At 34.7% G+C, this 13,262-nt stretch overlaps 2 protein-coding genes across 3 annotated transcripts; one reads left to right on the top strand and one right to left on the bottom strand.

The window, feature by feature from the left end:
* Positions 1-1,899: 1,899 nt before the first annotated feature.
* LOC102625407 (uncharacterized) lies at positions 1,900-9,592 on the bottom strand. Of its 2 annotated transcripts, XM_006469085.4 has the most exons (4): positions 8,795-9,582; positions 7,010-7,108; positions 2,727-2,794; positions 1,900-2,304 (listed from the first exon to the last, which is right to left on the bottom strand). In XM_006469085.4, the coding sequence occupies exons 1-4, from the start codon at positions 9,437-9,439 to the stop codon at positions 2,163-2,165; spliced, it is 954 nt and encodes a 317-aa protein (XP_006469148.2). In that variant the 5' UTR covers positions 9,440-9,582; the 3' UTR covers positions 1,900-2,162. The 2 variants fall into 2 exon arrangements, with proteins under 2 accessions (XP_006469148.2, XP_052287691.1); XM_052431731.1 differs by lacking the exon at positions 7,010-7,108 and having other exon boundaries at positions 8,795-9,592.
* Positions 9,593-10,833: 1,241 nt separating this feature from the next.
* On the top strand, positions 10,834-12,963 carry LOC127899131 (uncharacterized). The gene is made up of 3 exons (XM_052432108.1): positions 10,834-11,061; positions 11,158-11,740; positions 12,095-12,963. Exons 1-3 carry the CDS (start codon positions 10,834-10,836, stop codon positions 12,961-12,963), a joined length of 1,680 nt encoding a protein of 559 aa, XP_052288068.1.
* Positions 12,964-13,262: the final 299 nt, after the last annotated feature.

The following is a 13,262-nucleotide window of genomic DNA, read 5'->3' as shown; positions in this document are numbered from 1 at the left end:
ATTATCCTCAAATTTTATCTTTAATATTTTTTTTCCCGTTTCTTTTTCTGCTCTCCTCACTTTCTCTCTGTGATGGGTTTAATGATGGCTTCAATATTGATCAAGAATTGATTGAATGCAAATGTCTTACCGTCATATATCCTGTGTTTATTTTTTGAAGTGGAAATAGGGAGCGTGAATTCTTTTTATTTTAGTATTTATTTTAATAATATGAGAAAGGATTGAGAATTTTATTTTGTGGGCTCCACTCATTTTTAGAGTGAAAATTCACTCTTATCTCTCCATTTTCTTCTTTTTTTCTTATTTAGTTTTATATTTTATATTTGATAAAATAAAATAAATAATATTATATTTATTTAAATAATATTATTATATTTAACTAAATAATAATTTGTATTAATTATAAGTTAAAATTACTTTAAAATAATATTACTATATTAATAGAGAATTAATAAATATTACTATATGCTATCTTCATTTATATTCTAATAAAATATTAATTTTGTACTAATAATATTATATTATTAGTTTATATAATAATAAATTTAATATAATTATATTAAATAAAGTAAAATAATGTTTCATTTTATATTTACCCTCCTTTTATTAAATTTACTATAATTATATTTAATAAAAATTGTGATGTACATAATTAAGAATATTAATAATTATTATAAATTTACAAATGTAATAAAATAATTTTTTATTCATTAAATATATTTTTTATTAGCTTTGTAATTAAAAATTATAATTCTTTAAATAATGATAAAATTGTAATTCGAAACAATTTACTCCCAATCCAAGACAAAGTAAACACATAAATTGGATTCTAACATTCATTCCATGCTTCTATTCCAGTGTAAGTAAACAACTTACTCTCACTTCACTTCACACTCCTAATCCTAGGATTCTCACTCCAATCTAAAAAGTAAACTCTACCTAAAAGGAATAAAAGTTATACTCGTAAAACTCACTCATTTTTTAAAAGGAAGAATGAGATTTTTACTCTCATAAGAAAAGATGGGAATGAGAATATAATATTAACTATAATCCACTATCACTTCTTTCTTTTTTACTTTCCCTTATTAAATATAATACAATTATATTTATTAAAATAAAATCATACTATATTTAATTAAAAATAATAATAATATATTTATTTAAATAATATTATTATATCATTTACTGATATTACATTTATTAAAAATAATAGTATTAAACTTATTTAAAAGTAATATTATTAGATTTAGTTAAAAATAATAATTTACATTGATTCTAAGTTAAAGTTCCTTAAAAATGATCTTATTATATTGATAGAGAATTAATAATATTACTATATAATGTTTTTATTTGAAAATATAGTATTACTATAGTTATTTAATTTCAGTAGTATTATATTTATTTAATATTAATAATTAATAACAATAAATAGTCTATCCTAAGAAAATATTAATTTTGTACTATATTATTAATAATAATGTTTCATTTGTGTTGTTTTTATTAATTCTCTATCAATATAATAAGATCATTTTTAAAATTAAAATTATTTTTAATTTATATAATTAAAATTAAAATTAATAAAAATTATGATTTACATAATTGAGAATATTAATAATAATTTTTAATTTATATAATTAAATTTAATAATCAAAATTTTTTATTTATTTTGCAGTGAAAAACTCAATTCTTTAAAATAAGAGTAAACTTGTAATTTAAAACAATTTACTTTTACTCCAAGACAAAATAAACATATAAATGAGATTTTGATTTTTATTATACACTCCTAGTGTAAGTAAATAACCTACTCTTTTTCTCATTCCACACTCTCGGTCCCAAAATTCTCACTCCTTAGGACATATATATGTGTGTGTGTGTGTATAAATATATGTTATAAAGGAATTAAGTAAATAAAATATATTGCAACAATAATTTCTTGAGAAAAGAAAATCTATACTCTAAGGTTTAGAGAAATAGTCATGTAGAGTCCATATTTTCACTAGGGACATCAAAACTCTCTTTTGGTTAAAAGACCTTTTACCTCTATTAACCCAAAAAAAATTGACTCTAATGTCTTATAATAAATAAAAATATAATACTAAAATAAATGTAACAAAATTCAACGTAGAGAACATCAAATTTCAAAAACCTAATGGAGATTTCAACTAGCTGCGTTGACCACCGTTTTCTTCTACCAAAGAGGCAAGAATTCTCCTGAGTTGCCTATTGTAAACGAACGGTCGCTCCACGTTAGGAAGGTGACCTGCTTTGTCAATTGACACCAACGTTGCATTCACTCCCACTTGCCTGTGACATTCACTAAAGCTGTTACCACTTTCCCAATCAATAAATAAAGCACATCACATTCCATTTATGATAGATATGGTCAATGTAATTATGCCAAGCTAGCTAGCCGGTATTGTTGTCAAAGAAAATTACATGTGAATTTAATACTATATGGTAATTTGGAAGCGGAGCAAAAATCAAAATTGTATTTAAAACGTAAAAATATTTGCAATAAATAAGGACTCATATATCTATTCCAGGTTTATAAGTGACTCAAATGGGTTGATTTATTTCAGTTGATATATGTTTTTTTTTTCTTGTTATTGATTGAACGCTAAAGTTAAAATATATTATTAAAATTTATCACTATCGGAGACCTAAGTAGTCAAAACAATTCTGAAAATAATGAAAGTGTCATTCCCTTTAAAGAATCCGAAACTTACTCTTTGCAGTTGCGGGCAGTTTGCATATCCAAAATCTTGTCATTCTCTCCCCACAAGAGATATATTTTCTGCAAATTAATTCAATCTCATACGTAAAATCAAGTGGGTCAATGACGCATGATCAGTGATACAGTTACAATTTGTTTTATAACTATTATATACAAACTGATATGGCATCACACAAGTAATTAAAATAAAACATCACATGGTCCACATAATTTATTTTCTATTTTATATTTACATTCAACTAATTATATTATAATATATCAGTTCGTACAAAAATAATTTACACAAGAGTATAACTATAACATTACTTGGAAGAATCTATATATATCAATAACGTGCATGCGTCTGAAATCGTATAGCACCCGGAATAATTTATAAGCAACTTGCCTTTGACTTATATAAAGGATCTAGTTAGATTAAATATTGAGTTAAAGTCTCTTATAACATTGTGATGGTAGTATAATATGTAATTATATGTTAACTGTACATTGCTATAAATATATAGCCGACAAAGCTCATAAAAGGCTCATCTCAACACCATATCCAAATTCTTATATAAATCATGCAGCTGAAGTGGAAAAAGATATGGATATACAGGTCATGAATTCATGTCACTCATTATCATCAACGTCATTTAATAAGCACTGTTTGCAGTATAATTAATTTATCGATCAAAATTTTTTAATGGGTTGCGATTTACATTCATATTATAATTTGAGGTCTAATGGAACTCTCGATATAGTTTTGGCCCGTTTTTCACTTGTTCATTCGTCCTAGCTTGGGATGCGGACCGAGGAACATTAGAATTTATTTAGTGACGGCGAAGTGACTTGGTGCCTTCGATTGATTAAAAAAGCCTTGACTAAGCGAGCCCGATGGACTCTGTGGGGCCTATGGAGTTGAGGGAGCCTTAGAAGGCCCATAGAATTCTCAGGGTAGCTCGAAGGGTGCTCTGGGGAGCTCTGATGATGCTCCAGGGATGCTTATTAGGGAGCAAACAGTATACATAAGCATAAGCATAAATGTAAAGGACAAACGAAATTTATATGGTTCATCTTATGGCCTACGTCTACTATTGGCATTTGGATAACCCATCCACATATTACAATAGGTTTTTTACGTGAAAACGATAAAGAACAATAAAAGGTCTATGTTCTTTTGTGAAGGTACTAAGGAGTTTACTTATGTATGAAGGATAACAAGGAGGATAGTGTGTTGTATCAACCATGGTTGCATATTAGAAAGATAAGGTTACGAAGAAAATCTCTTCATTAAGAGATGAGTAGTGGAGATGGGGACTTGTGTGGTGTATGTTGTTAAGTTGCAAGAGCTCTAAGAATGAAGAAGTGGGAAAAGTAAAAGACCTCCATTTTTCTAAGAATGATGAAGGATAAGAAGATAAAAACAGAAGAATCAAAAGGGAAGGAACAACCTCTTAGTTCAAGCATGGTTTATAAATTAGGGCTACTAAGGGCATCCTGAGGTCCCTCAAGACACATGATGGAACACGATTGGCAGTGGTCCTCTTTACTAGGCATTTGCATAATTTTCAATTAGAGTTCAAATATTTGAAGTCATTTAAATTTCTTTTGTATGACACATGACGATTTCTTATTAAAAGATCGTTTTTAACTCAAGCACTGTGTAATCCTCCTCTATACAGCGTGTTTAGGTCTATCCTGATACTTGTTTCATATACTCTTCTCATCATTGACACACGTCCTTTGACCATTGGCCCAAAATTAACCATCAATAATATGTCTTTTTATAAAAATGAGGTGAAGGAGATTATTCTATATGAGGACGCATATCGTTCCTTCTATTTTTTGCCCTTTAGTGCATGTGATGCTCCTAGCTTGGCTTAACCGAATTTATCCACCAACAAATACATATATTTGTAGTATAATCTAGAAGTTCATAAATCTAATCCTACTAACAATAATATTGAATAGTAATTTTCCATATTTTATATTTTTGTGGAAATTAAAAAAAAAATTCCATCAGGGCTCAAACTGGTCCCTTTAACATTATTGAGAATATTATCCCATTGTCTGGCTATAAACCAATGGCAATTACCAAAAGGGGACTACACCTAAAATCTGGTCAAGTTTTAATTGCTGAAGATAACTATGTAGTAATACAATTAACTAAACCTTATTTGACTACTCCTGAAGTGACTGTTCATGGGCAATATGGAGCAATTAATCCTTTATGAAAGAGATACATTAGTTACATTCATATATAAAAAATTAAGATATGGTAGTATTACACAAGGTCTTCTAAAAGTAAAACAAGTATTAGAAGTGAACTCTCTTTATCTAATATTAATGAACCTAAAAAAGAGAGTTAATAAAGTTTAAAGCAGGTAAATGTAGAAAATTTCTTAGGCCCCATTTATTTTAGTTGTTTGGCAGCTAAAACTTATTGCCCGAGTTTTAGCAAACAGTTGTAGCTTTGCTCTATCAATACATGCGGTTATCTTTAACAACTAAATAAAAGCATAATATAATATTTATTGTTTTAATTTTATAATAAGCATTTCAATACCAAACAAACCTTAAAAAATTAATAGATGTACTTAGAGTGCAAGTAAGTTTTGTAATTTTTAAAGTTACTTAAAGTACCTCTATCGTTACATTCATAATTGTTCGATCTAACTTATTAAGTACAATAATAATTACATTTGTGGTTTGACTTAAGATTAAAACAAATCTTACATGAAATAAGTAAAAAATGAATGATAATTAAGTAGACTTTAAATAAACAGATCTACAATAAGAACATTTTAAATAACTTTTAAAAATAAATGAAATAACTGTAGTTAATTCAAATTGTAGGGATTGAATAGAAGTAGTTCCCCTTAAAAAAAAAATTTCACAACTTAACATGATCAAAACCGAGGTAAGTGTTTGTTTAGTCCTTATAATTTGACTTAAGTGTCCTATATTTTCAAAAATAACTTAAAACGTTGATACAGTTAAATAGGTACATTCTTACCTTAACCTTTTCTTTCTTTTTATAGTAATATCATTCCAATAATATTCTTGACATTAATTAGTTTATCTATAAAAGTTAATTAACAAATTAATCAATAACTATTTATTAGTAAATTAGACAATAAATATCAATGTGAAAGAACTAGTACTTTTTGTGCCTATGAAACAATTTTACTAATAATTATTTTATAAAACAATAATTTACTAGATTAATCCTAAAGTAAAATAATAATATAAAAGATTATGTAAATTTTTATTTACTTTTAAGATTAATTTGTTAAATTGTCATACTTTTTTCTTGTTATTAATATTTCCAAGACTGTTATTGCAAGGATATTAATGTAAAAAGAAAGAAAATATAAGAGTACGAGTGTAGCATATTTAATAGGAGGGGAGTCATAAGGTATTTTATTTAAATATGGAGACTAAACTGTCCCTTAACTTAAACTATAAAGACTAAATGAGCATTTACACATCAATACTGTGTGTCTATTTTGTTATTCAACAAGTGAAGAAAACTTGTGCGGTGGCCTACTTATAATTAAAAATTGCTTAAGTAGGTGAATACTCAATTTTACATACACACACACACAAAGTAGTTTTTTGGTTTGGAATTTTAAAATGCAGGAAAAATACGAGAAAACTTTAAAATTATGAATTGAAACATATATAATAGGATATGGTTCCCTACTATAGTCGCACCCATCTTTTTATTCTTTATTTGTTAAAAATGTTTATTTAGCTTTACATATTTTCAAACATTGTATGAGATAAATTTATACTATTTTTCATTTCCTAATAATATTTTTAAAATGGATAAGTAATGAGTTAAATTTTTACTGAATATAGAATCAAAAGTTATGATTTTTTTTTATTTTCTCCATTTCTATTTCCTAAAAATCATTGATTCAGTGTTTAACGAAAATTCATCTCAGTAACGAAACCAAATCCTTTAAAAATACCCACCATAGGCATTTTCAAATCTAAAAACATCAACTCTAAAGCACCATTTCAATTTTCAACAAGAAAGTAAAAAATATCCTTTGAAAAAAAATACCAAAAACAATATTTGGGTAGGCTAGTTCTGAATACTTGCAAGAGTTATAATGAGATTATTAGTAGCCAAGTTTCAGTTTTGTTATTCCTCTCTGTGGGCAAAAGATCAAAGGTTGCAATTAGATTCCTTAATGGTTCAAAAATAAAAATTGATTACTTAAAAAGATATCAAAGCACATTCTAGGTATTAAAAAAAAACCTAATAAATAAAATTATTCACATTACCTGCGTAAAACGAGGGACGCTGAAATCTTTATCACTTATGACCAAGGTCTCCACAAGTTCTTCTCTCTCTTTTCTGTGATCAAACAGAGCCTGCCCCCACTGTGTCATTAAAGTTGACTGCCTTTATTAGAGTACTCCAAAAGTTGCATTTTAAAATTTGAAATTAAAAATTTTAATTTTTTATACACTTGGATAAAAGATAATAATAATAATAGTAAGGGCCCATCAGTTTCACTACGAAATAGCGAGTTTGTTGGTGGGTAAAACTTGGTTTCATCCTTAAATATAAGGGTGGGCACTATTCAGTTTGGTTCGGTTCAAGGGCTGAACCGAACCAAATTGAAACAAAATGATTATTGAATTTATGAACCAAATACAAACTAAATTATAGAATCGAACCGAACCAAACTAAATTAATTTAGTTTGGTTTGGTTCGGTTCGATTTTATCATATATATTCATTATTCAATAAAAAAATATAATATAATAATACACTATTAATACAACAATAATCTTGAGTCTATAAATTAGCAAACAATAAACAACATAATAAAATTTAACAATAGTAAATTAACATAATAAATTCCAAAAACAATCTAGAAATTCATAAATAATAACCAATATAATTAAATATAACAATAGTAAATTAAAATAACAAAGTTCAATAATAAAATAAAGTGTATGCTATTATATGTATAATATCATGTATTAATTAAGAAACAAAAATAAAAAAGATAAATTATGAACTATTTTTTAATTTTAATTTTAATTTTTTTCTTGAACCATTTGGTTCGATAATTTAGTTTGGTTTTGAACCGAACCAAATAAAAAACCAAATGGTTCAGAATTTCTGAACCATTTGGTTTTTTACTCCGAACCAAACCGAACTAAATTGTCATAATATGGTTCGGTTCGGTTCGGTTCGGACTGAACCGAACCAAATGTCCACCCCTACTTAAATACCTGAAAATTTTTAAAAATTATTGTTATTTAGAATTTGGATCCATTCCTGAATTGACATGTGTTCAACTCTTAATAGTATTTTGTCATATATGCATGTATAGTAATATACCATTAAGATTTAGTTAGTTTTAGATTCTTATCTAATTATATATTTCTTAAATGTTTATAAAAAGATACACTCAAAGTTAACTTTCAAAATTTGTCTTTTACTAAATAATCCTTTGGTTAGAGTAGGCAATTGACGTGGGTGAACATTTATTTTCCCCTAAATGTGTAAATGCCTTCTAAATGTTTTCTTAAAATTACAAAATTAGTTACATAATTACCCCCAATAAGCATTTGAGTAATATAATTTCTCGTTATATATATATATATATGTTTTGAGGAGTGCTAAACACCTAGAAAGCTGAGAGAAGAGTGAGAGAAACGGCAGTTTCGCCTCTCTCCTTCCTCTCAGCCATAAAATATTTTTTTATTATTAAAAAAAAGCTCGATGGGGACAAAAACATCACTCTCTCTCTCTCTCAGTTCGCGTGCCATCACCACTCTCTTTCTCTCTCACTACTGCATCTGCTAGTGTTCTCTTCTTCTCTTAATTTTTTTTGTTTTCAGAAAGGAGAATTTGATGGATTTTGACACACAAGGGAGGGAATTATTAAATTCAACAAATAATTAACCAGTTAGTTTTGATGATGTTCACTTGAATATCAATAATACTGAAAGAAATTACTGTACAGCAACCGACAATTGAATATACAACAACCACCATGACCAAAAGTATCCCCAACAAGACCAAAATCCAAGATAGAGCAAGCATACATACCTCCAAAATATGTTTGAAAACAAAAGCAGGCAGTGTTGGAAGCTTGTAGCAAGCAATATCAAGTTTAACTTTGAGAGCATCGGCAGTTTTAGGTAGCAAGTAATCAACCCAGCTATCAAAGCCAATCCTTTCCAAAGCAGCATTGCTTACAGACTCGGTGAACATGACCGAGCAAGTAGCCACCAATGATTCAACCAAATCAGGATACATCTCAGCCATTTTGAACCCCACCATCCCACCATAACTCACCCCAACAAGCGTGCACCTCTTCACGCCGAGCTTTCTCAATCCCTTGACCATGCACTCGGCTTGAAACGATGCCGTCCGCTCGGACCTGTCGGTGATGGAGCCACCGAAGAAGAGAAAATCCGGCACGTAAACTGCATAGGTTTTGGCTAGTGCAAGCACCTGGAATTGCCATGTTAAGATACCATCAAATCCAAAGGCATGAAGAAACACAACAGCGTGTTTTTCTGTTGCTTTTTTCGGAACCCAGATGTTTAAAATTGTGCCTGGCTCTATATCTATTGTTTTTTGTGTCATCCCTACTAGCTTCATCAGGCCATGCAACAAGAGCTTGTATACTGTGATTATGTTCACCATTGTTGCTTTCTTTTTCTTTGTTAATTTTTCGGTTTGTTGCATATATAACGAAGAAGTGATGGGTGATTTGATAAAAAAAGGGTGAAGATAAGTACAATATACAAGCCCTTGTAAGATGAATGGTACCAACTCTTATAAATGGTCGTAAGTGAGATGGTGTTCGCATCTATTCATTGGAAGGTAGGACGGAGTAAAAAAAACTCCATATTTCAGATGAAATTACTGTTGGAAAACTACTTGAGAAATGTGGCATTACTCTTCTGAGATTGTAAAAAATTAAAAAAAAACTCAGTTTTCTTTTATTAAAAAAAAAAGGTAATATTTTAATTAGTTAACTAACGAGATCAGTAATTCAGTAGCTTAAATCAGTTTTACTATAGGCGGAACCAAAATGTATGGACTCATTTTGAGGCAAAGTTTAAGCCTATTTTAGGATATGTGTTAAAACCAATTTAAGATAAATCTATTTGTTGATGCGAGATTCCGATTCTCCTCGTTCTACGACCAGGATCTCTACTCGATCAACTTCCCCACGACCAGGAGGTCTCCTAGTAATGCTTCTTCTCCAGATATCCCTGCACACACAGACAAGTCAGAGTACGCCGGTTGTTCTCCCGGCGCAAACCCTCCGACGCTCAAGTCAGATATCAAGGTTCGGGGAACGCTTGCCACAGGTCTTATGGCTTTTTCGTGGTTTTTTTCTTTTATCTCAAAAATGCTAACCCTTTTACCTTCGTTGGCTACCTTTTTATAGGCTTCCTCTGAATCCCCATTTTCCGCTTTTTTCGAGACGGTCTGGGGCTCTGACTGCTGCGTTATGGGCAAACGTGGGATCTTGCGTGTTACGCCATGGTTCAGGGGAAAGCGTGGCTGTCGTGGTTCTGTGAGATCTTGCGTGTTACGCCACGGTTCAGGGGAAAGCGTGGCTATCGTGGTTCTGTGAGATCTTGCGTGTTACGCCACGGTTCAGGGGAAAGCGTGGCTGTCGTGCCTAGATTCTCGGGCTGGAGAGCATGTCTTGCCAACTGCCGTCGACCGGGTCTCCTCGCCTATCGACCTCTAGCCGGAATGGCCGTATGCCTCTTATAGGAAATTGGCCTCGCGAATGACAACATCGTGGACGAGCAGGATATTTCTGCTCCTGTTCTTCCGCGCACCAGGCTTTTACGGAACACACCGGTTCGCAGAACTCTGCCATCAGATATCTGCTCGTCATTCCTGGTCTCGTCGACATATTTATCCCAAACAATATCTCTCCCAAACACCGGTCCCCCAGTTTCTGGTGTTGGGTAATGTAGTGGACCAGCAGTGGAAACTCGACAGTACTCGCTCGCGTGGGATTGGAAAAGGCTGCCAAGAGTCATGTCGCATTTAATTGCGAACGAGGTGGCGTGGCAGAAATTCCCCCCCTCCATTTGAATTTCAAACCGACGGTTATGAGGCCCTCGGGATTCGGCGCAGTTATATGCTGGCAACCCAAGAGTCCGTCCTCATTTGGAAAGTCAAATCCTCTCGAACGGCATATTCACCATTCACTTCGTCTCCGTCTCCGTCTCCGTCTCCGTCTCCGTCTCCGTCTCCGTCTCCGTCTCTGTTTCTCCGGCAAAGAAGTTCCGGCACGAAGCCCCCATCCTTGCCTTTCTCCGATTGAAGCAGTACTTCAGGTATTACTTCTCTCTCCTCGGTCTCGGATAGTTTGTAGATAACTTCTTTTTTCTTTCGTTTGGGTAGTAGTTGGTGGTGTTGTGGTTAGAGTTTAGGGAATGTCGAAAGGCAAAGAGAAGGTCATTGAGGTTGATGACGACGAGATGGACTTCCTGCCTAGTCTGCTCACCGATCCCGCCTTTGACCCCGAGATCCCCTTAGAGCCTATTAGGTCTAGTGTCAGGACTAGTGCTAGGAGCATGTCTCCCCAAACAACCTCTACGAGCGGGAGTAATGGTGAGGATGGATCTTCTGGCTCCGAGGATACTTTGAGTGAGGGTCGAGGAGATGATTCTGGTGAGGCGTCCCCATCAGGAGCGCCGCGACCAGAGGGGAGGAGTACAATAAGAGGTAGAGCCCTATCGCGGGATTACGCTATTGATTACATGACGTGCACGACCACGTTTGATGAGCTCGAGGACCTCCGGCTGAGGTATAGCATTCCTGGCGAGATACCTCTCAAGGTCCCGGGAAAGAAGGATGCTCCCAGCCGGCCTCCTAGGGGATATGTTACCCTGTATCTGGACAGCTTTAAGTACGGGCTGAGGTGTCCCTTGCAACCTTACTTTGCCCGGACACTTAACGGGCTAAATCTAGCTCCTGGTCAGCTGAATCCCAATGGGTGGAGAGTGCTCTCTGGTCTGTTCATATTGTGGGACAGATGTTGCCAAAGCGAGCCCACGGTTGATGAGGTGAAGCACCTGTACCAGCTAAAGAGCAGCCCCAAAGATGCCGGCTGGTACTACTTCCAATCTAGCACCAAGAGCAGGAAACCTATAACCAACCTCCCTACTGGTGGTGGTGGGAATTGGAAGAGAAAGTTCTTTTTTGCTGGGGGTCCTTGGGGTCAGGTCGCACAAATGGACGGGAAGGATTATCGGGTCCCACTCCGTTTCACGGTCCCAGGTTGCCTGCTCGCTTCAAATGCCTTGTATCCATAATTGTTCTTGTTTTATTGGCTTGTTTCTAACCAAGTGTCTGTTTGTGTTGTAGTTTCTTGGGGCGTTCATTTCCCACTCCGACCTGGCCAGCTCAAACGGGTTGAGGCTGTGCTAGTCAATTCCTGCTCGAGCCGGGAACTGTTAACCACATACAACTTGCTCGAGTCTCGCTTGATACTTCCTGGCCATAGGATGGAGGACGCTGTGATTGGGGCTCTGACCCGAAAACGTTCTCGACCTCCAACCACGAAGAGGGACGAGAGTAAGGATGCCCCTACCGCAAAGCGGGCCAACATCGTGCAGCAGGCCCCACCCTTGAAGATTTTACCTCCGGCTCCTGTAAAAGTCGGGGAAGCTAGTGGAGTAGCCACAGATCCTGCTACCTCTTCTCCTCCTGTCGGGCCTCGATCTCGCTTACCTGACAGCCGAGCAGAACATCTGGTCCCTTACCTCAATGAGTTAACTAAATCCGTGAGCAAGAAAGACCTGGAGGACTTTGACGGCCGCACCTTGGGTGAGCTGGTGGGGGCCATGCAGCATAACGCTTTCCACCTCAGCTGCATGACCACCTATTACAAGGCTAAGGTTGGCCGCTACGACCGGAAGATGAAGGAGGATATTCAATCGGCGACGAGCAGAGCTGACGTTGCCGAGAAGAAAGCAGGGGAGCTGAATCTCGAGAATCTGAAGCTGATAAAGCAAGAATCACTTGCTCAAGCAAAAGCCATTACCCTCGAGGAGGAGCTTACCAAGGTCAAGGAGGATCTGCAAAGGCAGAAGGCTATGTATGAGGCTCAGCTCGAATCTCTCCGTGACTCCCACCGGGCTCAGGTCGAGAACTTGGAGAGGGAGGCCGACAACCAGTACGACCAGGGACTTTGGCATTCCTATCGTTGCATCATGGCCGTCCTCGGGAAGTAACACCCTGACCTGAAGATGGATGACCTTGCAGCTGGTGTCGCTCGGCATATGGATGAGGAGGCGGCCAAGGAAGATGCCGAGGGGGTAGAGCCGATCGTGATTGAGGAGGAAAACTCTCCTCCTCGTGCAGTCCCTGCTGAAGTTGGCGAGGCGAGCACCCCCCCGGACGCAACTGGCGATACCCCCCCGGACGCAACTGGCGATACCCCCCCCCCCGCACCTGAGGAGGTCCAGCCAACCGATGCTGCTCGGCTCACTGATCCGCCGTCTTTTTGATATATTTCTTTTATTGTAATGGA

This window comes from Citrus sinensis, chromosome 8 (assembly GCF_022201045.2).
Source record: "Citrus sinensis cultivar Valencia sweet orange chromosome 8, DVS_A1.0, whole genome shotgun sequence".
Classification (NCBI taxonomy): domain Eukaryota; kingdom Viridiplantae; phylum Streptophyta; class Magnoliopsida; order Sapindales; family Rutaceae; genus Citrus; species Citrus sinensis.
This window is presented reverse-complemented; position numbering and strand designations above follow the sequence as displayed.

Coding starts and splice junctions, on each gene's coding strand:
- LOC102625407 (XM_006469085.4), bottom strand. CDS start 9,439: ATGCAACAAACCGAAAAATTAACAAAGAAAAAGAAAGCAACAATGGTG. Junction 2,795..7,009: donor GCGTCCCTCGTTTTACGCAG/GTAATGTGAATA, acceptor ATTAATTTGCAG/AAAATATATCTCTTGTGGGG. Junction 2,305..2,726: donor ACTGCCCGCAACTGCAAAGA/GTAAGTTTCGGA, acceptor TGAATGTCACAG/GCAAGTGGGAGTGAATGCAA.
- LOC127899131 (XM_052432108.1), top strand. CDS start 10,834: ATGAGGCCCTCGGGATTCGGCGCAGTTATATGCTGGCAACCCAAGAGT. Junction 11,062..11,157: donor CGATTGAAGCAGTACTTCAG/GTATTACTTCTC, acceptor GTTAGAGTTTAG/GGAATGTCGAAAGGCAAAGA. Junction 11,741..12,094: donor TGGGTGGAGAGTGCTCTCTG/GTCTGTTCATAT, acceptor TTTGTGTTGTAG/TTTCTTGGGGCGTTCATTTC.